This window comes from Diadema antillarum, unplaced genomic scaffold (assembly GCF_040938485.1).
Source record: "Diadema antillarum isolate AM-2024a unplaced genomic scaffold, OU_Dant_1.0 seq00000782_RagTag, whole genome shotgun sequence".
NCBI classification, from domain to species: Eukaryota; Metazoa; Echinodermata; class Echinoidea; order Diadematoida; family Diadematidae; genus Diadema; species Diadema antillarum.
In genome coordinates this window covers 2146118-2172500 of record NW_027271670.1, presented here as the reverse complement: position 1 = coordinate 2172500, position 26383 = coordinate 2146118, and the positions used below count along the sequence as shown (strand labels likewise).

General features: G+C 36.1%; 2 protein-coding genes across 3 annotated transcripts; one reads left to right on the top strand and one right to left on the bottom strand.

The window, feature by feature from the left end:
* Positions 1-3582: 3582 nt before the first annotated feature.
* LOC139739107 (diamine acetyltransferase 1-like) lies at positions 3583-7692 on the top strand. Its single transcript, XM_071649725.1, has 4 exons — positions 3583-3697; positions 4613-4810; positions 6362-6402; positions 7582-7692. Exons 1-4 carry the CDS (start codon positions 3583-3585, stop codon positions 7690-7692), a joined length of 465 nt encoding a protein of 154 aa, XP_071505826.1.
* Positions 7693-10596: 2904 nt separating this feature from the next.
* LOC139739088 (uncharacterized) lies at positions 10597-25692 on the bottom strand. 2 transcript variants are annotated; one of them, XM_071649704.1, is made up of 10 exons: positions 25548-25692; positions 23833-23879; positions 22544-22570; positions 20752-20772; positions 16476-16955; positions 15782-15902; positions 14239-14328; positions 13642-13674; positions 11886-12032; positions 10601-11478 (listed from the first exon to the last, which is right to left on the bottom strand). In XM_071649704.1, exons 1-10 carry the CDS (start codon positions 25618-25620, stop codon positions 11189-11191), a joined length of 1329 nt encoding a protein of 442 aa, XP_071505805.1. In that variant the 5' UTR covers positions 25621-25692; the 3' UTR covers positions 10601-11188. The 2 variants fall into 2 exon arrangements, with proteins under 2 accessions (XP_071505806.1, XP_071505805.1); XM_071649705.1 differs by lacking the exon at positions 13642-13674 and having other exon boundaries at positions 10597-11478.
* Between the last annotated feature and the right edge of the window lie 691 nt (positions 25693-26383).

Below are 26383 nucleotides of genomic sequence, written 5' to 3'. Positions count from 1 at the left end.
TGAAGTTTTATTCCGGGGCGAACGCTCACACATCGGATTGAGGCATCCCTCTATGTTACTCTCATCATTTTCCAACAGGATTGCCTCGATTCTGGTTTCGTCACGCTGATCTGGGACGCCGTGCCTACAAACGATCGCGCCATGAACTTCTTCGCAAAGACTGGAGTGACCAACACCACCAAGACTGCACAGTGGGAGTACTTCCGATTGGAAAAACAGGCCGTGATGAAATTTGCCTCCGAGTAACCATGGAAACATCAGCAGAAGGTTGTTTGGGTATTTAAGGACAACAGCTCAAAATGTAAAACCGTACGTGGGACGTAAAAATCTGAAAACGCGCAAGTGGCCGTAATGGAAATATTTTGAGTCTTCCAAATAATTCACATGTACACATGCGTACATCAATTTGAGGCACTGTGAAAGGTTTCACACATGCCAATATATTTTGTGACAAATAACTACATTAACCTGGAAAAGGCGAAGACATGCATAGCCGAAATGATTATGAAGTAAGGTAATCTACCTGATCAAACTGGGAACGTTGACTTTTGTTCAAGAATCTACTACTTGCTATAGAAACTACTTTGCGTTTTAGTCAGAGAATGTTTTTCGAAAATTTCACTTTCCAGTTTTCATAAAGAAATTTTAATTCTTCTTGATTTTTAGTTCTTATTTCCTGTTAGCTGGTATGAATAAAACTTCAAAGCAGATTTGTTTTTTGGTTTTTTTTTTGCAGACTCTACAACTGTGGTAGCCAATACACCATCCTGTGGTATCAAAATTGACAAGTTACAGTCAGTAAGAAAATGCTTGGAAAAATTACTACAAAAATATTACCGAAATAAGAAGGGTAACCTGCGGGAATATAAAGTTTTTGTGACAATGCGTAACAATATATGATTTTATACGGGTTCAAGACAACGGACGGCTCTTCAGATATATTTCATCATACTGTTAATGAGACTATGAGATACTGTATTTTATAAGGAAAGTCAGTCTGGTTATCATTCTAAGGTCAGACACCACAATTTCTTCGATGCATTTAGGCTTTGGTGTCTAACTGCATTTTGCGTAGTATTTAGGATATTTCACTTGTTTTTCTTTGTTGCATTTGTCTTTGTTTTGCAGTGCTGTTGACACCTTCAAAGGAAAATTTTACAGTGCGAAACATTCATAAGATTTGTTAATTTTCAGGTCAATCACCGACCACGAATTTCAGTTTCCTGCATGCAGTAAGACTTTTCCATGAACAAACAAACACAACAGGTGTACAGCTTCAAGTGGCTGCAAATAGATTTGGCAAGTAACGAATTGCAAATGTAAACTAAAATTTGTTATGATAAATCTAGATTGCTCATGACATGATGATCACTCCCGTGTACAAAAGAGTATTTACGAATTAGAAGTTGAATACATCATTGGACTGGATATACGCTATTAGTGATTTTTCATCGTTTCGTTTTACATATGAAGATTTTTATCGCAAAACGAGCTAACTCCATTTTTGTTAAGTTGAGACATCTATGATTAAAGCTGATAAAAACAAAGAATACTATAAGAAAATACAGGATCTTTTTAATATAACTTCTAGATTTTTTCTTGTCATGTTACAAGTGAGGCATCACTGGAGAGGTTTAATTTTGCTCTATCTGATGATGGACTTGCTTAGAAATGTTTACTAAAATGGCGCTTAGCTCATTTTGCAATTAAACTTCATATATGTGATAAATATAGTTCTCGCGCGATCAGAAGCGCTTGTACAAACAGTCCGAAATGATCAATGCGACCTTTACTTGCGTGTGTGCGTGCGTGTGTGCGTGCGTGTGTGCGTGTGTGTGTGTGTGTGTGTGTGTGTGTGTGTGTGTGTGTGTACGTGGGTGTGTCTGTTTGTGACTAGTATGACTAGCGTGTGGGCAATGCACATTGTGAAATGCAAGTATCAACATGCAGTGAGATTTGTCAAGTACACTTTATTGAACGGAACACTAATAGCAGGAGAGCAGTTTTGAAATAAGGGAGCAATTGATATAGTCGTGCTTTATTGATAGACTTTATTGATAGTATACAAAATGATGCACAGGACAGAGTGGATCGGTGAGAATGGGATGCGTGAGTTAACTTTGGAACTGTTTAAACCTTCTCGCTGCGCTCGTGGGTTTAGACTGTTCCAAAGTTAAACGAGTGAAACATGTCAAATGAAAGCTGAAGCAGAATATTAGTCCTTTCAGATATATCATCAATAATGTTTGTTTATTGCACACTCCGTCTATCGTTTTAGTACATATGGACATTCCACATCTATGTTTAACTTTTATTATCGAATTTTAATTTCCCATTTTGTTATGTTTAAAACAGATTTAGATAGGTCTTTGCAAATTGGTTAAAATCCTAATGGAAATATTTCTACACCATATAGGCTATACTGGCGTGAAAAGATGACAAGTGTCTCTACGATTTTCACACTTCCAAGTTGGAGTTTTTCTTCTAGGGCCTTCATTATATCTAATTAGGACCTGAATATCGATGTATTTCTGAGTAGACAAAAAAAAATTGCAAAAGTAAACTCCCATGTGTGCGAATGAGTGATTGACGGATAAAAGCGCGAGATGCATTATATCTGAACTTAACTACAATCTTGTGAATTCCTACATAGGCCTACCTGGTATCTTTAGTAGAGAGAGGTTTTCATTTCACTTTCAAGTCTTGTTCTCCTTCTGAATTGCATGGTACAGTACTTATACAAACACAAAAGAATACGATTGGATTTCACGGTTGAGTAAATAAGTATATAATATTATGGAATTTATCTGTACATGATACAGACAAACACAATTTACAGTGTACACACATGCTTTGATACATAATCAATCTAAAAAAAGAAAAGAAATGAAGCAAAGTAAATTCCCAGACTTGTATCAGTATAGCTGAGTGAATTAGTAGATCACTTGATTATTACTTTACAATCTTATGGGGAAAAGTGGAATGTCACTAAAATTTGCAATTCAAATAACATTGTTCATTCATGTAAACAGTCGAAGTGGGCTACAATGGGTTTGTTTCAGTCACCATTCTGAAATAAAGTCATGCGGAATTGTGTGCAGGGAAAAACATTCTGACGTGCTGTAACAGTAGAAGTGATGGAACGTTTATCATCGCACTATGCACAAATTATACGTCCCAACAATGTGTCTATCGTTTAATGTCTGCATACCTCAATATATTTGGTACAAGTATATTTTTATCTGCAAATTCAACATCTATACTCCATCGAATTCGCAAGAATTGTGATCGAACCCAAAGGTGACTAGATTGGGCCAGATGCTCCTAGATGGTACATATTATGCAATTACTGCTCAGTCGAAACGTCAGCGAGAAGGACCACTATGAGTTGAGAAATTGACACCATCCATATGGTGCCTTACGAGCTCCTCTCTCCTGATAAGTGTCTATCCAAACGTTCATTATTGATGGCAATATCGAGCCCCAGGAAAAATAGATAGATGAAAAGTTCATGACTCACTCTGCCTGGACCTGTGCATTACAATTACATATTTAGAGTGCGTTTGGTTATAAGTTCTTATCATGGCTCCGTACGTAGTTCGTCGAGGAAGCGTGGAAGACATTGATGATCTACTCCGACTCATAACCGCACTCGCAGACTATATCAAGGAATCGCCACTGACCATCACGGCAGAAGGTAGATAAACATCTTTATTTTGAATAATACATAGGAATACAAAGGGTATAACCACTTAGGGCCCCCAATTTTACCGGAAGAAGCAGCAGAAAGTTGCGCTGAGGGCTTTCTTTTCTTTCTTTTTTTTTTGCGGGGGGGGGGGGGGGGAGCGTGTTAGCTGACGAAACCCGGAAGTGGCACCAGAAAAAAAACTGCCCCTCCCACTTTTAAAAACGTGGCGCCGGTCGTGCTTGGCGCCAACTTAAAGAGTGACTCGTGAAAATGACACACAAAATAATGACCAAGAATTTCGCGGCCACTCAATCTTTGCATTGAAGTTACTGTTTACCATTGGGAACAGTGATTTAAAAAATTTTCGAGTTATCACATTTGATGCTTATTTGTAGGTCAGTTGTATCACAAAACGCCCTACCATAATTAAATATTTTGAAACAGAGCCTAAAACCGAGATATCATTATTTTTCTCAATAAACAATATAACTGTAGACAGTTTATTCTAGAAACGATTTCATAATAAATATTGTTCACATCTTGTATATTCAACAATACTTACATTGATTGTTTCTATCTTTAAGTAACATTTTAGAACTTTTTTGAAGCACTAAAGCTGGCATTTTGTTCCATCTGCAAATGGTAAATAATGCCTTTAATGGTTAATGCATCTTCCTCAGTCAACAATCGTTATAATTTCTTCTTTCTTTTTTTTTCTTTTTTTTTTCTTTTTTTTTTTTTTGGTTGCAACCCTCGAACGATTTCCGCCAGGGTGTTGGATGTTTCAAAATGGGATCTGCTAAACTATGCATTATAGTTTCAATAAATTTAGAAAAAAAAAAATTGTAACAAAAGACATGTCCGTATGACGCTTACATCCTCTTATTTTTGTTTTCTTTCTCTCTCCTTTTGTTTACGAGCTAGATCTTGTACGAGATGCCTTCACTGGAGAGGATGCTTCGCTGAAATTCTACGTTGGTGAATACTTGCCTCTCAGCGCGACCAAAGAGGCTGGAGGACATGGATCGGTAGTTGGCTTCGCTGCAGTGCACGACTTCTACGACATCGTGAAGGGCCGCGTGTGGTTTGTGTGCGGCATTTACGTTGACGAAAAGCATAGAGGTAGTGTACACAATTCACAGTGTAATTTTACATTATGCATGTATAGTGTTCAAATTGTCTGACATGAATCAAATGGAATATAATTGCTGAATGTACACTTAGAAAAGTCTAGGAAAAAAAAAGTTACAAGGATTGTAGACATAGGTGTAGCCAGGATTTCCTCGGGGGGGGGGGGGGGGGGGGGTAGTAATGGATAGTATTTTTAGAATTGATGAAATGAACGATCTGAAGCATATTTTTTGAGGAAAAAATTCAGAAATCGCCATTCTAAAAAGTGTACTAAATATATAGAGGGAACCAAGCAATGGGAGGGTGGGAAGATATCCCTCCCATATTCGAGAGAGCTTTTTCATTTTAAAACTGATATTCAACGATCTGGCGCACACTTTTGTTGGAAAATGTGAAAAATTGTTAGTCAGAGAAGACTTTAGTGTAGCAAGTTTGTGGAAGGGGACAAAGCAGGAGGATGTTGGGGGTGGGGGTGTAAGCCCTTTTCCCCACATATCATAGAATAAGTCAATAAAGTAAATCTCTTCCAGCAAATTCTTAATTTCCACGTAAGAATTTGATAGTTTTATACAGATAGATGCTACAGAATAGTTCATAAAACAAGTAATATTTCAAAGATTGGTTCCAGCTCTCAAATAATTTCCCAAAGTGTAGATTCCTTACTTTTTTCCCGATTATATATTAATTCGTATCGATTTCTCTGTGCTTTTCGAACTTATAGTGAAAAGAAAAACAATTCTAACTGGACTTGATTTATAATTTGAATAGAAAAAAGAAAAGGGCAAACGTTCATTGAAATCTGACGTATAAGATAAAGAAATGTAACTTTAATAGACCATTTCGTAATTCCACTTTGCGCATGAGCAGAAAAAGGTCATTTGTACCAACAGGCATTTGGGTTTCTTAATTCACTGAGGTAAGCATCTGCGATGTGATGATTATTCTTGTGATCCTTATCTAAACCTGACAGCAAGAATGGTATTTCGCAATATGAAAAGAAACAATCTGTTATTGCATTCAATACAAAACAATAAAATGGATGCCTGCTAAAATTTCAACGGATGGATAATTCTGAATGGTCACCTGGTCAGAACGCAAGTTCATTCTTTCTTTGAACACGAATTCCATAAATTGTTACGTGGGACAAGCTTATGCATTATGCCGCTTTGAAAACGAGCGAAGCGCCAAACCACCTGAGAAAAAGAAAGGTCATTTGTTCCAATGCGTACATGAGCTAATTACGAACTGGCTTATTCGATCACAATGGTTATCTTCATCTTATTAGTATTCACTGCAAATGTTGGATAGAGATTCGAATTCCTTTGCCTCTTTCAGCAACTTCCATTTCAGTTGTTGCTAATTTGTTACGTTCACACCCATGTGAATGACAAGATTAATACTTGATAGATGGATATGGTACTCAATTTTTGCACATGAGATCTTTGCTTCAGTTTCTTTTCTTTTGTTCCTGTGTCAGAAAGGGTTATACTCCAAGTATATACGAGACGGCAAAGCATATACTTTTATTTTTCTGTCTTTTAGGACAAAATCTCGGTACGTTACTGATGAAAGCAATCGCAAAGGTGAGTACAGAGAGCCTAAAAGTCAATTAAATCCTTTAACCACTGGTAAATATTGTCATTGACAAGCGACAACAATTCAGAATGACAATATATTTCTAACATAATTTATGAGAGTCTCTATAATCTATCTATCTTTCTATCTATCCATCTATCTATCTATCTATCTATATATGTATTATATAATATATTCATATGTTCAAATATTCAGAGAGAGAGAGAAAGAGAGGGAGAGAGACAGAAAGAGAGAGAGAGAGAGAGAGAGACATATTGCATATACATGACCCCGTATATTCCACCAAATCTATGAAATATTGAACATGTTCATTTTCAAAAGCCCTGAAAATATTGCATTGGATCATCATGATTTGGAGCTTTTTATGAACATTTTTTTTTTCTGATTAGAATGGAAGTTTACATTGAAATAGTGTTGAATAATTCATAGACTCATTTTCCCTTTCTCCAGTTGTTATTCTTTCTATATCAAATCCATGTTGCGTTGTACATTGTGTAAGTGACCACTCTCCCAACAATTGCCAAAAAAAAAATAACGACCTTAAAACCACTTGGTATTAGGCTTCATACCTCGACAAAACATAAGTTGAAAAATTATTGGGATAATCTCATATCCCCCTTTTATTCCTTACTATTATAATGTTATAGACAATTCGTGCACCAAACTGTCTTGATAAACCGTAAATCACAAAACCGCCTTTTCATCGTTGAATTTCCGTCAACTACTTTGCTCGAGTATATAGGATTTTTAACCTTACGAAGTCATAATTATCTCAGCTTAAATTTGTTGATTTCATCCTTCAGTATTTGTCTTTTGATGACTAAAAAGTCTCATCTTGTTTTGTTTTTCTGCTTTGTGATGTGTGTTCATACAGCCCTTTAACATAAGCGTTAAACGGTGATACAATCCTTCATGTGTGGAGATGAGGAAAAGTTTTTAGATACATGATGGGTATCAGTGAATTCAGATATTTCACGAATGACACGGTCGCGTAAAAGGGAAAAGATATTTCAAAACGATAAATTCGGGCATACCACTTGGCGTAGAAATCTGCAAATGCTTGGCAACGCCCTTAGGTGAAAAATAGAAGAAAAAGTGGCGAAAAGATAAATGCAGAGCCGAAGAACAAGATAATTTTGTCAACGGGGTTTCCACTACTTTTTCAGGATGCTGTTGAAGCAGGCTGCCAAGCTGTAGATGGGCATGTTGACGGCTGGAATGTCGGCGCTAAGAGATTCTACGCAAGAATGGGAGTCGTGAATCTCACTGAGACATGAGCAGTGGGAAGCTCAAAAATTTGACCGACAGGCCATGGAAAAATTCATCACCTCGAATATTATGGATGATTAGTAACTGAACTACTCTCCTCCTCGTAACAAAAGCCATTCATCTCCCATGCAGTTAAGCTCTCCCCCTGTTTTTTTTTCTCAATTTCCACAATCGTCAATTACAAACACACTCTGTATTAAACTTGGTGTAAAATGGAAGTAATTATAGATATTTCGGGAAAACGGCGGTGTTGTATTAGTGTATGCAGTCTCGTATCATTTAGATGAATGAATTATTTCGTTGTTTCAATAGAAATACAATTGTATGACACAAATTGTTTATCAGGATTTGTTATCTTGTTGGTCATTCAAATATCAAGGCCATATATATATCCAACATTTCGTTTCTCCTCCCCTAATGTCAAACTAAAATTGAGAGGAGGTCAAGGATGTAGGACATGACGACAACGCAAAGAAAAGACGGATCCTGTCAATTGATTTACATTTTAGTATTTGAAATGATGTTTTATAAAAAAAAAAGAGGTAATAAGCAGATCTATGCTGTTACTATGTCAGTTTTCTTTACAGTCACTTATATAATAAAAACAAATGTCATAGTTTTTAAACACCAACCTTCCTATTGGAGACACACGCGTATATAAATCATTTGTTTGTTGTTGTTTTTTGTATAACATAGTCATCACGAAGATCACCGTTATAGTTGAAGCCAATGTTCATAACTACAACGAGACATTAATGAATGAAAAAAAAAATCAAAACATTATCAAATGTCCATGACTGGGGACTGTATCTGATCAGATGTATGCTGTGTGTATGTATGTACGCTATTCTGGCAGTTTAGTTATTAGTTCAACTCATTATACATGTAGTTGACGATTTCATCGATAAGCATCTTGTCAAGTAGTAAAATTCAACATGAAAAAAATTGTAATATTATGATAATTGCTCGAAATGTTCTTTCATTGATTTTTTCGGGACTTACGAGAAGATTTTATGACCAAAGTAGAAATAAATGCCACAAGACGTTGGGATGTCAGTTTAATAGTATACTTTGCAGTTAAACAGTTTTTTTTTTCAGTTGGGTGTTATTAGTATTTATGTAAATCATATCTGGTGTTTTTTTTTAAATATAATTTAGGGATTTCACTCTATTTTATCTGTTGACATCCTTTTTGATCGTTCATACAATATACCTTGGGATTTTTCTTGGTTTTGTGACAATGTTAAGACAAACGCAAACTGCGACGACGAAAGTTAAATGATATGACTTGGTGACGCATAATAGCAACACTGAAGTGTGGTTATACACAGTGAAATCATGGTACACTCACAGTTTATAAGTGTATTTCAGTACACAGTAACTTTCCTTTACAGGGCATACAATGTTAAACTGTTTTCGCATGATTATTATGTAAAATTTAACAGATTTAATGTTTTACTTTAATTGCATTACCGTTGAAACTGAAAATAAACGAATGGGCTAAAAGATGTGTTGACGTTCAGATGACACCACTGTAAACATAATTTTGTTAGGTGATATGGTTAATGATATATTGTATTACATACAACGCACAATTTGATAGTAAATCATTGTGTAATGATAGTCTTTGAGTTCCTCGATTAAACTATACCATAATATACATGTAGTCTACTTATCGTTAATTTCGTGGCTTTTGTGCTAGTCTTAGTATTTTAAAGGACAAGTTCACCTTTATAAATATAAGGATTGAGAGAATGTAGCAATATTAGTAGAACACATCATTGAAAGTTTGAGGAAAATCAGACAATCCGTTCAAAAGTTATGAATTTTTAAAATTCTTGTGCAGCAACCGCTGGATGAGAAGACTACTGCAGTGTATGAATAACTTGCGTACAACAATATAAGGAAAATATAAAGAGAATTTCACAAATTTCATCTTTTGAAAAAAGTACACATTCCCCTGACTCGTTACCGACAAATGTTATGGGCAATATTATTCCCCCTGCCTTTAGAAAGAGGCAAGTCAAGAGCTCTTTTATTATGCGAAAAAAGTGAAAATATGTTGAATTTTCTTTTACATTTTCTTTATACTGTTGTACGCATATGACTCACAAGCTGTAGTAGTCTCCTCATCCAGCGGTTCCAACAAAAAAATTTTTAAAATTCATAACTTTTGCATCGATTGTCCAATTTTCCTCAAACTTTCACTGATGTGTTCTACTAATATTGTTGCATTCTCTCAATCCTTATGTTTATGAAGGTGAACTTGTCCTTTAAGTGTTAGATAGCCTAAAATGATCTATAGCAAAATCAGTTGTGTGTATGTGTTGTTTTTTTTTGTGTGTGAGTGTGTGCGTGTTTGTGTGTGTTCATGCTCTTTGGCAAAAAAAAAGGCAGACATTGGAGTAGTGCAGAACCCGAGAACGATGTACGACACGATTCATAGGGAAGTGCTAGATAACGAGTTTATTTTCACCGAGCATTTATATCAATCACAATATATCAAAGCACTCTTTATTCCCAGATGATTACATCGTTTAACAGAAAGGAGAAGAACAGATAATATTGAAGACTGAACGACGACAGCTAAGTATTAAAGAGATTTATTGTTTCGTCATTTTACGTCTATAGTTCCTCCCCCTTTTTCGCCATCGTTACACTATAGCACAAGTTGTGTATCATTACATTTCAAAACAATCGGATGCATACTGAAATTGCTTTACATCGTATAAAAAGAATAAATACAATATTGTACGAAGAGGAAATGAAACTGCACTAAATGAGATACAAGAAGAAATTAACACATTCTTTTGTACTGATAAAAATTGATTAAAAAATAAATAGAAAACTACTCACATTTTTTTAAAGATTTACACATTGAATGAGTTTTTTTGTTTGTTAGTGCAATATAAACATATCCTTTACTGCATAAGAAAACGCAGTATTATACTGATTCAGCAGAACCATGTAAATGCATTCAAATTCAAATATGGCGTATCGGATGGCATGCTTTGATTTTACTTTTTTTTTTACATTTCATATTCCTATAAGTCTGCTTTCACCAATCCATTACAAAAATCCACAAATCTTATTAGATATTGGAAGGATGTAATGATCTACTCAACTGTAGCTGAGCCCTGTTTTTATGTAGATTTAAAACTGATAACTTAAATCGTTCGTTGAGTTACTTTAAACTGTATTTTGATGATGCGATTGTATGGATAGGGTTCTACTCTTATCCTGCTAATAATGTATCAAAATGATGACTCGACTGCTGTTATGCTGTTATGTCTACTCCACAAGTTGTGATTTACGACATGCTGAACTCATTTCTGATTCTCCTTTGCCGTCATGATTTTCAGCTCGGCGCCATGAATCCGTCTAACTGTTTAACAGCCGACAGTTTACTGTGGTTAACCACGCCTCTTGTGATATCGGAAAATAAATGAGGGAACAGCTGAAGGGAATAATTATCTTCAACTCGACAGCAATCCTTTGAATTCTTTACATGTGCCCAGTCGAGTGTGGTTTCGCATCTGGTTTTTTCACGGAGGAGTTTAGATCCTCGACAAGTTCGTTCAAAAGCTCCTCGGCATCTTCATTCTCCCTGGCGTTGTCTGCTTCGGCTTTAGAGACGTCTTTAGATATGGCTGTGTGTGGAATGGCGGGTCGCCTCGGCTGGGGAGCAGGCACATTAGCATGTGGTTTGGTCTCCCCTTGAACGGCTTCTTCGAGGTCATCCTTGTAAGCACCAAAGAGGTTGTCCTCCTCAGTACTCTTCTTGTTCGCCAGAGCTGACCAAACATCGAAGAATGGAGATTACAATCGTTAATGTAACAATGAAATCAAAACCTTGTCAATATACATTTTTTTTTTATACCGTCCATCTACATTTAGACATGATACTGACGGTTTTCTTCACAGGAGCATCGGAGTCCCTCTCACAACATTACGTCTCGATATTTTGAGGGAGGTTGGTACCGGTATGTAGAAGTCATAACTAATGATGGATTTCCCGTTTTAATTTTCTATCCCTTAGGACAGAAAAAATGGGGACCATTATGCTTGTCATGATAAAATGATGTCCTGATGACTTAAAAGGATGAACACACTTGGTTTTGAGCGAGGAGGTCCACATTAAAAGCTAATAGGAAGGCCTTCAGATATATAAAAATCAGACCGACTTTCCCCCTAATCTTACCTTCTCCCTCTGTCGGGGTTTTCCCTGGTCGATGCTCTCCGTTTTGCTTCTTGTCTTGGAGGTCAGCAATGAGTTCTTCCAGGGTCAGTCCTTGGTCTTCGAAGTCCTCCATATCGGCTATCAGTTTGTCCTCGGCCAGGTCGAGAGCTATAGGTCGAGGGCATACAAGTAGTCGACACTTTTTGTCTGAGAATGACTTTACATTTTTGCAAAGATAAAGTCTTTTCTGAGTGTGACTTTTGATAGAGAGTGTTTTTCCTATTGTTGAAGGGATGGTACAGTTTTGGTTTAGATGGGGATGCACGTTTCCAACTTTTTTTTTTTTTTTTTTTGCAGGGGCGGATCCAGGAATTTCGTAGAAGGGGGCGCCTGCGCTCCCTCCATTTTTTTCTTTTTATTTCTTTTGTTTTAACAAAAATCAAACGGGCGCGCGCTCGTTGCGTTTCCCCTGGATCCGCCACTGTGTTTTGTATGTGTGTGTGTGTGTGTGTTTATGAGATGAGAAATTTCTTATGAAATATGAAAGAACATGTATTTCAACAGAGGAATTCACAGTTGATTTGTTAAGTGTGTCTTCAGCGTTGTCTTAAAATGGCTCAGATATCAAAAAAAAAAAAAATAAGCGAACCTTATAAATTCTGCGAGAGGCCACTACTTTCATAATGATCTGTTTGTTTTATGCGTTGTTTTTGGATATCTCAGTCATTTCAAAATCGATTTTCATCAAATTAACTTTAAATTCCCCTGAGGATTGTATGCTCCTTAACATTTCATCGAATGGTTTCTAACATCAAAAGCGTTATTCTCTCCTCAACCAATACTATACCATCCCTTTAATGTCGGGTTTTGTTTTTACTCGCACCAAGACAGGATAACAGTTGTGGTGGCTGTTATTGTTGGTTGTCATTAGTTACCAGGTATGATTTTCATCATTTGCTTTATGTTACCGTACAAAGGCAAGACATTTAAGATAACACTTTACTGTTTCTGTTCATATCATCACGAAATTCCCGCATCCAGCGCTGGCAGAATGCAGAAAAGTTGTCTAAAGGTGTGTGAATATCGAAATTACATTGCCATGTCAGTAGTTTACCATGTATGTAGGCCTACTATCGGGGCATGATGTACCATGACGGCATGTAGTAGATTCCTATACAAGTTGATTGCCCTTATGTGCACTTTGTCAAAGAAACTAGTATGCACAGTATAGTTTAATCATCTAAACTATTGTACTGACATGCCATCTGTGCGCAGCAACTTCAAGACACTTGTTTCGTCAAGAATCGTATGTGTACGTGTGATGATCACTGTCGTGATTCCTACAACTTTGGATAATTGATTTGACAAGATGAGGTTACACTTGTTCAGTAAGATTAATTGTTTCATGATATTGAACAAAAAAAAAGTTTGTTGGCCTTCGTAAAAAGGTATAAGTATAGTTGCATGAAATGTCAAAATGAAAAGTGCATGTAACGTAGGGAAAGTGTTTCCTATGCAGAAGCCGAATGGAATTAACGGTAATAAACGCACACAATAGAAACTAATGTTAGGAAAGCAATGTAGGTCTATTTGAGGTCAATATTATAGCATATTTTATCTGATATTTTATTGTTTATCTATGTCAAACAGTTCGAAGTGGGTTACAGAACGTGCAATACAAATCCCAAATGACAGGTGGGAAGCTTGAGTACACCCTTTTTTCCTAAGAGACTCAAAACTGTACTTTGACAATGTTCGATGGAAAGATTGTACTGACCTTCTTTCTTCTTTGCTTCAATTGCTTCCAGTACTAAAAATTGGGAAGAAATGAAAGCAACATTTGTAGAAACTATAGTTTTAGAAATATTTGCACTGCACCTCACAAGGGTATTGGTATGTACGACATCCGTCATTAGCTCGTCAACAATTGATAATACAAGGTCAATAAACCAACACCCGCATTCGTGTTGCTTATTTATGTTGTCAGATACATTGATTTCCTTAAATTTGCATTCGTGACTTAAAAGAAAAGATACATATTGACGGCAATCACATCACTTCTTTCAAAGTGATTGAACACAAAAATACCACATGAGTCATGGTTTGGGGTCATACGTTTGGAATAATAATCCTTTCACCACTTAATTTCCCCTGCTAGATAATAACGGCTAAATCATAGTTTGGTACGAAGAATACATTATTTTCCTTTCAAAAAAAAAGGAACTAAAAAGAAAAAGAACGAAATAAGAAAGAATAGACATTTTAATAGATAGGAATCTTGCAATCCCATAATTTTCTTATTTCGTTTATAGGGGGACGGAAATTATCCTGCTAGAGAGAGCGAGAGAGAGAAGAGGGTATTTCTATTACTTACCATCCTTTCTGATGAGTTCGTCGTCGGTGAACGGTCGATCTTGGAAAACTCCTTCTTCAGCCGGCAACTGCGAATCTTGTTTGCTCAGATCTACACGATAATTGAATTCATATCAAAGTTCCAAGCATAGATAGTATTAAAAGATGGCTTCACTAACAAACAAAAAGTTAAAGAGAGGATCGAGAGACAGAGGAAGATAGAAAAAGACAGAAAGATCAAAAGATGGAAGAATAAAGTGATCAAAATGTACGATATAGTTTTGGCACCAATGTAAACAGAGCTTTGCTATCCAACTGTTTTCTTTATACTCGTTATTCTATTCTGGAGGCATTTTGCATTGCAGGACTTGGTTAGGTTACCCATCCCTTTTTCATTTCAATTACTGATGAAATCCGATTCGAGGATGACTGTAGGTATAAATTGACTTCATCGCATCTACGGAAAAGTTTGGATGAAATTCATTAACACTCTCTCACTGGTTACGCGAATCTTTTTTTTTTGTGTGTGTGTGTGTGTGTGCTTTTTTGGCTTTTGTTGTTTTGTTTTTACGCCGTCATGAATGGAACGTATTGAGCACTAACCAATCTCATTGACATTTGGTTAATGAGACAAACTTTACAATAAGCAGGCACACGTCATGCTCACGTCTGTGTGACTGTACGTATGAGACAAAATGATGGCAGTACATATCAAAGAGTATAAGCTATACGCTAGCTTCTATGCTCTTTGGTACATATCACGCTGAACACTAGCAATTGCCCCCATTGTCTAGACATTGGTGTAGATTAGGTTCGTGGGATGTGAAGGTTATCTATGCCGATGTGAGACGAAATGCATTACACGCCATGCTGAAATCTGGAAACCTTTAAGAGAAGAATTCCAGACCGGCTAAAAATTAGGTTGAAAAGAAAGAGTAGAATGTATGAAAAGAACAACAGTGAAAAATTGATCAATATTAAAGTAAAAGTACGGCATTTAAATGAAACTTCGATTAGCAAGATACGCTAATTTTTGTGCGACAGTACTTGAACAATTGATAACAATACGCCATGTAAATGAGTGAGCTGATAATGACCAATCACCTCACAAGTTTCCATTGATCGTGCACCGAAAAATGGGGAAATCAATTTTCTAGTCTAAAAGTGTAAAACATAATGTCATTCGTGGTTGAAAAAAGAAAACGGGAAAATTTCATGATTTTATGTACATACTGTATGGCGGATTGTGAGGGGATGACATCATCAATTCGCTACTTGCATGTTCATGGTGACTATTCAAGAACTATTTCGTGAAAATTGGCGAAACTTCGCAATATCTATGTTCCTTTAATTTTTATTCGATTTTCATCAAACCTTTGCTGTTGCCACTAGTAAGATTGTACTCTATTTTATAGGTTAGCTTTTATTTGTTCCGGATTTCCCCTATTAAAAAATTTAATGAGTCTAATTAGACATTTGTTCACAGTTTAGGTTCATGTGATTGAAACTCGCAAGGGGTCATGGCGGTCTGATGTGTAAAAATGCCAGGTGCCAGTAAACCTTACCTTGAGGAGCTGGGGCGACGTTTTGAGGAAAGTCGTCTTCAGAGTCGGCCAAGCGAAGGTATTCCTCCGTTAGGATCTTCTCCACTCTCTCGGCATCCTTTCTATAAAGGATTGTCAGTGCCTATTATGGTGATTCCAAATTTAAGAGGGGTAAGAATTAATTAGCGGTGAGAAGGTAAGTGAATATACATGTATCTGTCTTAAAACATCGAGAAGGATAAAGAAACAGTGTAACGAAACAATGTAAAGATTATGCACAACTTGTAAATATTCCTGAGAGATATCAACTCGTTATGAAATCTTTAATTTGATCGTCATTTTTCAAAGGCATGACAATCGTAAATTTGGCTATAAAAACTGTTATAGGCCCTAAGAATGGATGAATAGACGGAATCCTTTTAAGATGTTGGAAAATGAAATCAATCTGGTATCAATCTTCCATCTGACATTTCTGGCAATAAACGTCTTGCACGTCTGGAAATGTTGATTGCAGGGGATGGCAGTTGCTTTTCACTTGTTATTACATATTCATGAATCAACCCTATATAAATTAGTTTTATCAATATTCTATTGCTCCTACAACAACAACAACAACAACGACGACAACAATGACAAACAAACAAGCAATTAGACAATCCAGCTATCAAACTGCGTGGATTTCTATCTGAACATATTTCTTACTCATAAATCGTACCTGGATAATGAGTTCCTCAAGGTACAGGTCGTCGTTCTCAGGCCGATAAGGGACAAAGTCACTTTCCATCTCCTCCTCCTCACCCGCCTCCTCCTCTTCCTCCTCCTCCTCTTCTTCCTCATTGGTTTCGTCAGGGACTTCTTCTTCCTCTTCTCCGTTTACCTCAGCATTGCCGCCCTCCTCCACCTTCTCCCCAAGGTCCTGATCTTGTTTTGTCGGCGCCACATTCTCATGAATTGGGACAGTTTCGTCACCTGCAGGACGTTCGACGTCATCTTTTGGCGCAGACTGTGGCTTCTGAGCTGATTCGGATTGCTGTGTTTTCTCTGGTGCTACTGCCTCTGAGGGCGTTTTTATCACTTCAGGCTTAGGCACTTTGGGCAGCTCGTCGTCCTCGTCACCATTGTCGGCTATCTGTGGTTGGACGTCCTCGTCAACATTTGCGTCATCTGCAGGGATCTCGGGTTCGAGTAGTTCCAGCTAATAGAAGCCGGAATGCAGAAAAAATATGATAGGTCTGTACTCGTCTTCCATTTCGATAACCAGAATCATGCTTGTCCACGCGGTTTGTGTCGAAATTTGTAAACCCTCGTATTTGTCACTACAATGTGAACTAAACGTATTTGATACTGAAACTGTATATCTTGTAAGTGTCAACACCAGTGATAAAGTGGGGAATTATAATACCATTCATTTTGGTAATTCATACTATAGCCATACGATGCAGTCATTGGTCACTCACATCATCGCTTTTTATGTGAGGGTGTGTATGGTTACTAGGGGTTGTGCTCTTTTTTCATTACCTAGACACCAAATGTGATATTCAAATTCGTTAACTATCGAGAAACTCCTTTCTGAAAAGGCACAACTGAAGCCAGATAAAACTGTTAAACTGAGGACATATTTATAGTCTTGTCCTCTTGTATTTTAGCATTTAAATGAAAATTTAGGTTGTCAGACTTTATCATAAAACAAGAACGAAAATGCTACAACTTTAGTCAGAAAGACCGGCCACAAAAGAAATTAACTTTTGAGAAAAAATGGCAGTTAACGAGCAGTATAGTGTGCAAGAATTTAGCGTAATAATGTCAGTTTGATATCCCTACATGTTTTATGAAACAGAAACTGACTCTTTTTAAAACTTCTTTTAGAGTAAGACCGTTGAGATGTCAAGCATTCTATCTGTCATCATCCATGTATATCACCTTTCTATTTTCAGCCAAATCACTTTATTTCGTAGTTTATAGTATCAGTAATTTATCAGGATTAAGTGTTGACGTGTCACACACACACACACACTAGAAAGAATAGCAGACAAGATGTATCAAAGTACAATTTAGAAAAAAAAAAAAGAAACCGGCGAAACATTATGCAAGAGTGGAATGTAAATAGGAACAATATTAGTGTAGTACTACAGATATTCTAACATCTTTTTAAAATCCATGGTGTTTTATGGCATTTCAAGATTGCCCGAGTGAGTCCCAAGATTCGTAACTCGCAAATTTCCAACTCCAGCTGAGAGAAAAAAAAAAAAGGAACAATCTATCAACAGCACGTAATTCTTCTACAATTATGTCTAAAACATTCCAAGATTGAAAATCACTGCCGACATGATGACAAAATACACACTTGCAAATAAGGCTACATTTTAGAATATTAGGTTGATAGAGAAGTATTTGGTCTGAGTGCTTCGTTAAGACAAATAATTATTTTGAAAATTATAACAAAAGATTGCATGCAGGTACACTCTCCCGTCGAATGTCTGATTTCCAATGTATTACTACATGGCTTGTAACATGCACTATATTTTTGTACAAAACCTTGAAGAATGTTTTAACGTCGTTTTCCTACACTACACACGAAAGAGTGTACTTGCTCACTCCTTTATCATATGGATTCAGCGGAAATATTTACATTATACTGATTTGATTGCTTTAACATGATGGATATTTCCCATCTTAATGAAATCATGCTCGCTGTGAGAAAAAGGTTTATAGTTTGATATATCTCTGTAACTACCTTTAAATTTTGTGTCGAATCGGAAATTTCATTCAAGGTAGCAAATGATCAAATGTACGTTCTTTGTTGAATAATTTCGTGAAAAGACATCTGTATTTTGTAATCAAGTACCATACGGGATGGAAATTTGGGCATCTAAGTGACAGAAACTAGTACCTTTAGTTTATGTAAACATTCTGTCTACTTCCTCTCTGATAATAAACCAGCCTCATCTTGTATGTTTAGGGATGTTTTTGACTGACCAACCATCCGCAGGGTCTGGATCTGTGTCTTAGTGTTTGCCATCATATATTGTGACGCAGGCTTTTCGTGTACAGACTGAGCATGCATGCTCTAATCGCGTTCTGTGTTTCGTTAATCAGTTACATATTACTTTTTGCTTAGAACAGTTCGGACAGGACATTCGATCGGGTTCCCGAACGTGCTTATTTCCCTTTTGTCACATAATCTTTCATATTCTGTCGATATCTATAATTACTATTATCACTGATTTTCAGTGGACCTCTCGGTTCTCTTTTCCCCCTTTAAACATAACTTAGTGTTTTGCCGGTATGTATGTAGATATTACTTTGTTAAGTATCGTTTATCTTTCGCACATTCTAATGTATATGATTATGCGTATGATGTAATTCCTGATTCATTCTGTGTTATGTTTTGTTGGAAGAAAAATGAGAATGAAAAATAAATGGATTGAATTGAATCGTTATCGTCATTGTTGTTGTGTTACATGAAAGGAATTACTATGATGAATGATAGTAATAATGTCAACTTAACGTAACGTTTATTTTGATAGGCCTTGCGATTAGACCGTTTTTATCGGCCATTTTAGTGCGAACATCTCAGCTTCCCTAGAAGCCCCTCATCCTCAGGTTTAATGATGACGAAAGTATGACAATGATGATGTGAGAAATCAAAATGAGAAATGACGGCATTTCTGATTTAGATATGATATAGAATTTACACAAAAATGGTAACAGCAGCAGCAACTATAGAATAATAAAATCGTCCTTATATCATGTTGTCCAGTTTGATTTTGCATTTAATGTGAGGTCATAAAATGTAATTTGAAGCATTAAGTTTATAATCTCCACTCAAGATCTCCGATTCAAAACGCCTTGTAAACCAAATTAGCTTTCCAGATCATGCTCTCTAAGGGCTCACAGGCGACAGATGCAACAAACTTCTTTTTTTTTTCACTTATCAATAAACAATAACTTGTCGAAATGAGCACTTAATTCCTCCGATCGAAATGAGTTTTTTTTAATCATAATATCGTAGCATTTGGAGCTATGGACGTGTTCCTTATAAGCCAGCCAATGAGCTCTTGTATTTCAGTTTCGTATTTTATAATCTTCGTCAGACTTCCAGCAAATAAACACGCTGAAGAGTAACTTAATGTTTAAAAACTGAGTGTTCTTATTTGATTAAGATCTGTTGTGTTCAGACGCCCACGTTCCGCATTTAGTCTGCATATATAATACATTTTGGAAAGATACGCACTTATTAATCACTTGATGACGTTTGAACTGATTGCGGTTGATATCTCCCAAAATACGCACCCCATTCCTGACTTTCAGAGACGACAATACGCATTGGTTAAAGTATTATAGGTTTCGACCTTCATTGACGAGAGTCCGTTATCTCGTCACAGGTTAATTTCTAACACAGTGACGAAATGATGTTTGCTGGACGTGTTAAACAGCACTCTTTGCTGACGGAATCTGTCCATTTTGTACAAGGAACATGAGTTGATGTGTTTAAACTTTGTGTCGAGTCCCTATTCATTATCCCACTGACCTAAAGACGCTTAGATGAAATAATGGTGCATGATGTACAACAAAGAAGAACATTTTGACATTTAGACGCAGACAAATTTCTCGAGCTATGATAGAAAAAAAGAATGAATCACTTCATGTCATCAAAACAATATTTATCAGCAGAGTATCAAATAGACTTGTTTACTCCAATAACTTAATTCAAGCGCTGACAGCGTTTTGACTTTTCTCTTCCTTATTTTTCTTCTCAGATGTGTGTTCTGATGATGCCTGAGAACGCATGAATTCTACTGACAGCGTGTTCTAAACGACATAGGAACGTACAGATATATGCCAAATGTCTGCCTCATCATCGATGGGAAAATATTTCTAAAACGATGAAATAGCTGATACACACACATGTAACTGAGGAAATTTAACCATAATCGTAGATAAACATGATAAAAGAGCAAAACAAAATAGTCAAGGAAATCTGAACTTACGTCCGCCTCTAAATCTTCAAGCTGTAAGAGGGAAATAAAGAATGAGAGAAATACAGAGAAATGAAGTTTCTTTCAAAAACATACAACCCAACTATAAATCTTCAAATGGCATCGTTTATAATACGGATTCATCAGAGGGAGAATGAAACAAAAAGAATCATTTTGTAATTCATGATTTTCAAGATTATTTATCTGTTATACAATATTTATTCAGACAAGTACTACCATAATAATATGTTTATTTTGATAACGAGTCGCCACCACCAAATCTCTATAACAATAAAAAGGCTCCGTCAGGTCGGTTATGAATGACCTCATAGTGTCTTGACTGCTAATGATATGGCTCAGGCAATCATTAAAAAAAAAAAAAGAAATACGATCAATAAACCATTCAATTCTCACGATTTACTCTTAGCACACATACCAAGACACGGGTAAGACAAATTTCTTCTGGATGTGTTTCAACGCTCAATGGTCAATAATCGCAAGAAGTTTACACATTAAAAAAAAAATCAACCTTTACAACGTCAATGCAAACATTCAAAGCTTCAGCATGCGCTTTTAAACATTGGGGTGAGTCATTCAAACGAAGGTAACGTTCACTTTAGTTATCCGTCCTCCTATTGACTTTTTTTTTTTGTCCCATGAAATCACAGAACTTGGTACAGAATAGTCGATACCATGCACGCTGGAAACTTCGATTTCGAAAAGGAAAATGGAATCGGCACTTTTAACTTGCCTCTTCATAATCTTGCTATATCGTGAATTTATCATACTGGGAAAACACCGCTCCATGATCATGTTAACTTCAGAAAGGGGAGTGGAGTTAAACAACTTGCCAAGAAATAAGAGCGTTTACAAATTCTTCAGTGTGATAATTAGCGAAACAGTGAGATGGTAACTACACTGTAACAAATAAGCAACTTAGAAAATCATTCCTTTTGTGAAAAAAAAATCAATGAAGTGTATAAACCACTCCTTTACAAATTCATCTTTGCTGAACACAATGCTCTAAAACAATTTGCTGTGCTGGGACATATTATCATCTCCTTGAAATCATGCAAAAGAGAGAGAGAGAGAGAGAGAGAGAGAAAGTAATACTGGTAATTCAATGCTAACGCTTTGTCACTGTTTGTCCGCTGGAGACTGGCAAGACATTGACACAACCATCTCATCTACTTCGCTATAAAACTTATTGAAATGTGAAATTTCGTCATTCCGTTCCTTGTGTCTACTTGTAACGAGCCTTTCACTGTTCTGATAGTTTTTGATTGATTATTTGGTCTAGTAATATTGTATAATCGGATTGATAGTTTTCGCTAAAGAGTTTTAAGAATACATGTAGTTTGTATCGTGCGAATGACATAGTGATTATTCACCGCAACGCCGAAAGTCGCACAGGTTGATTTCCAAAAAGGACCCCCCCCCCCCAAAAAAAAAAAAAAAAAAAAAAAAATCGTGTGCTTCGGGCAAGAATGTTCATTTTCATTCTCTTTTTCTTATAGCGTAAGATAGCGCACATTCTTCTGGCTACATCTAAGGCTTGAGATTTTTAACTTTAATCATAAGTTATGTTTTCGCATGTTGTATAGAATTATCCTTTTCGTTAAACTTTTTCCAGTTTTTCCCCATGTTCGTGCATGGAATTGTGCTTGAAAGCAGTGCTTAAAGACGTAACTGAATGAAATTTATCAATTGTTGTGATCAATGAAAGGGCATAATGGAAAGGAAATAGGAGTAATAGATTTAAACAAATTGGTAAAAATCCAAGAGTGCGTGTATTTGTTCTTACCTTCTCTTTGAGGATATCCAAGTCTCCCTTTCAGCGTACAAAGAATAATGGGAAAGAAGAGTCACTCTCACAAACAGTTAATTTTAGCCATAAAAAGTCACTGTTTTCTACCATACGCACACTTTCTGTTGGAAATCATACCACTTTTTAAAATCATATAGGCATTTCCTATACTTCACTTATTTGGTTTTATCAAGTCACCTGGTATATTAACTTTATCCGCTCACCGTTTCTCTTTCACAAACACTTATTAATTATTTTGGGCATATGGACAGCCAAACAAGTTTGGATTCATGTAGGTCCCGTCATACCTTTCTTTGCATAAACCGATTTCGATTTCTACCAGTTATCCTTACTGTCACAGCATAATATTATCAGGCAATTGTCAGGTATGCACATTTTTTTTTTCTTTTTGTCATTGACAAGGTTCAAGAACTTGTAATATTACTCTTGATGTAATATTGATGTATGAGAAATATGAAATGAATTAAAACTTGAAACTTGCTTCTAGTAGGGGATAAAAGGATCATATTAGTTTATGCACAATAAATTATTGCTCGCGTCTGTGGGCTTGCTGTTAATACAAAAGTGTTAAAAGTCTATAGTTGCGCTTATTGCAAGAGTATTATAATTTATGTTGTTCGGCAGCAATTGAGTGACACTTTCAAATGAGCTGTTCATCGAATTGACATTGGAATATGCATTAACATATAAAGGCAAGAAATATAATGAATGAATCTTATAGTCATGAATAGATTAAAAGAAAGATTTCAAACTTACGTTAATATGGGTTGCTTTATAAATGGATCTTTGAACCTCATGACATATACGAACGAATCCATCCGTGCTTGATTGATAGTGATTATTGCGTTTGTGAGAAATTACGGCCGCTTTAAAATGTCACTATGTGAAACTGTTTTAATCACGATTCGTTCAGTTTATGGTATGTTTGCATTTTGCTACAGTATAGTATCATGTCATTCATATATAGTTAATAAGCATACAGAACCTGATAAACTGTCTGAATCATATAAATTCCAATAATATGTTATTTCTATTGTTAGGATAAAGGTAATTACACTTGATGCTTTATTTCTTTTTTTAATCATTATTCGCCATGTTAAAATGTGCGTTACGAGGACATTTATTGCTTTATGAAAGAAACACAAGGTATCCTTTACCTTCGTCAAAAAAAATATCCTATACATACGATAATAATGTCATTACGAGTAACAACGGGAATAACGTTCAGGAAATAAATGCAACAAAACAAATATAATTTTACATACCCTTGTAATGTGTGATGTCTTTACTTTCGCACCATTGGGATGAACACCTGTCGTGAATTTACACGGAACAATAACAACAGCAAAGTATTCATCAGCTCATGTATACACATTGTGATTAATCGACCAATTTTTCAATAAACTTACAAAAAAAAGTATTTCAACAAAATATTGAATTCTAGATGTCAAGACTAAAAGGTGTAATACGTATGACCCCCTACTTATGGATAAACACCCACTTGGTCTAACAGAAACGGAATCATTGCTGAAAAAAAAGAATAACATTGATATAGTAAACTATATGCCAGCATCCATATACAATTCCTTTATTATTGAATCCATATCATGTCAAGCATTAAAATATGTTATGACAACAAATTCAAGGTTGCATATAATCGTCCGGGGATGACATTGTAATGTATGTGTGTAAAATAATTACGACATGATAACTAGAATCGAACACATTTTTTTTTCATTTCATTTAATATTACGCGAATGAGTGAACATTGAGTATTTTAAATGAACATGAATTCGACGTCAGTTGCACACGATACAAATTAAACGTATTACTCAATATGTACAAAGCGATGAAATGCAAAATAAAGGATAGTCTGATACGCCTTTTTAATATATCATTAGAATCAAATAAAATGAAGATGATGATACACAATCAAAAAAGAAATTTGAGTATGACATAAATTTGCCAATTCTATTCTTCAGATAAAACAATAGATTGTGTCAGCAACACCTACAAGGGTATATTTGTACAACAACAACTATGTAAGTCATATATAAGTCATAATTATGTAAGTCATCATAAGTCATCTGTAATGTCGTTTTTTTTTTTCCTTACACAGTCATACAATGTGTGTGATATTCAGTCTACGATGACATTGTGTTAAGCACTGTACGGCTCAGGTAGCTTTGTAAATTTCCAAGCATTTTTCTTACCGTTTTCTAAACAGCTTCATTGTTTTGAAAAGAAAGTGGTATATTTGTAATCACAATTATATTCTATCAAGAATCCAGCTTTTTGTGTTCCTTTTTGTACAAGTCCTCCGTTTTAGATTTTATACATGAACTCGATTCAATCGATTACCATTTACTTTCTCAAGATTTCTTGTAGATTAATTTTGAAATAGTTCTGCTGCCTTGATTTTCATCCTTCTTTCCAGGGCACCTCCCTCATCGGATAATGATTTATTATCTTATTCCTAACATCCAATCAGTTGATTGGGGAAAATGACTCTCCGCTAAAGGCATAAAATTAAAAACCTTGAGAAGAGTATATAAGTTAAGTATAGGGGTCTATCCGGGGAAGGTATAACTGCTTCTTTATTCACTTGACTGCTCATTTCGAGCAGGGCCTATGCATATCTTCTGTGGAGTGAAGTGGAACATTTCCCTCAAGCGTGCTAAAGATTATACCGCGTTCAGCCAAATCATATACACGACGTTGTCTTACTCTTACTCAAGCTGGCATGCGTATTAGAAGTTGGCTAAAAGAATCCTCTTTCTTTGATATTGATAAAATTCAACTCCAAGGCAGATGGACACGGAACCGTTCTTCAAAATAACACAAGTAGGGACCTATGATCCTGTGTGTTCACGTAAACAATTGCCTACGCTATAGACATCAGTCACCTGGATAATATTTCAATAATTCATAAGTTATAAACATGATTATCTCACGTTTCAAACGACGTAGGCCTACTTACCTTCGACTGGGGCGCCGAGAATCCCGTCGACAATCGTCAAGACGATAGCGGTAGCCAACAGTTTTCTCAACATCTTGAAATCGAAACTACAAAAATGCCTGGACTGAAGAAAGAATTTGGACCACAACACCCGGTAGTGACTATTGTGACGGGTGGACATGAAATGGCTATCCCACGTTTTCTCTGTGTCTTAAATAGTTTGCAATGTTTGGTTCTCGAGAACAGTCCAAAGTCTTTCACGTTATGTTGACTTAGACTAATCGTATAACAGGGAAGTATTGAAGAACGCAAAAGCATTTGGGCAAGTTCTTGTTGTTTCAGAGTGACACTTTATTGGTTTATTCGCTCCTAATAACCCCTCCCTCCCCTCTTTCGTTCTCCTCCAACCCCCCCCCCCCCCATCTCCCTCTTTCTTTCTCTCCCTTTCTTTGTAGTCTATGTCTGTATTCCGACCCACCACTGGATATGACGTAAAGTTTGTCACGGCTGTTTGCTGACACCAAACAATGAAGTACAGTTGTGAGTACACGCAGCTTGCTTGCTTGTTGCAACACATACCATCATCCTTTAGTCATAAGGATCTACATAGCAAAAACTGGGTTGTATTAACTTTTGGTTTCAGAAAATGGACATCAGTTCTTTTTGCCCTACTTAAGTCTAATTTGGCGGTTCTTTATCAATATTTATTTATAATGCATAGATTATCAATATAATATAATATATTATACATATTATGTTCATCTTGGAATTTTCCACGTGTTGGACTTCGAATGTTATAGTTATAAGGAGAATGAGTCTCAAATACGCTATCTGTAGATCCGGCAAGAAGGGTTTTA

Coding starts and splice junctions, on each gene's coding strand:
- LOC139739107 (XM_071649725.1), top strand. CDS start 3,583: ATGGCTCCGTACGTAGTTCGTCGAGGAAGCGTGGAAGACATTGATGAT. Junction 3,698..4,612: donor ACTGACCATCACGGCAGAAG/GTAGATAAACAT, acceptor TTTACGAGCTAG/ATCTTGTACGAGATGCCTTC. Junction 4,811..6,361: donor CGTTGACGAAAAGCATAGAG/GTAGTGTACACA, acceptor TCTGTCTTTTAG/GACAAAATCTCGGTACGTTA.
- LOC139739088 (XM_071649704.1), bottom strand. CDS start 25,620: ATGTTGAGAAAACTGTTGGCTACCGCTATCGTCTTGACGATTGTCGAC. Junction 22,571..23,832: donor AGACATCACACATTACAAGG/GTATGTAAAATT, acceptor GTACGCTGAAAG/GGAGACTTGGATATCCTCAA. Junction 15,903..16,475: donor TTGAGGAACTCATTATCCAG/GTACGATTTATG, acceptor TCACCATAATAG/GCACTGACAATCCTTTATAG.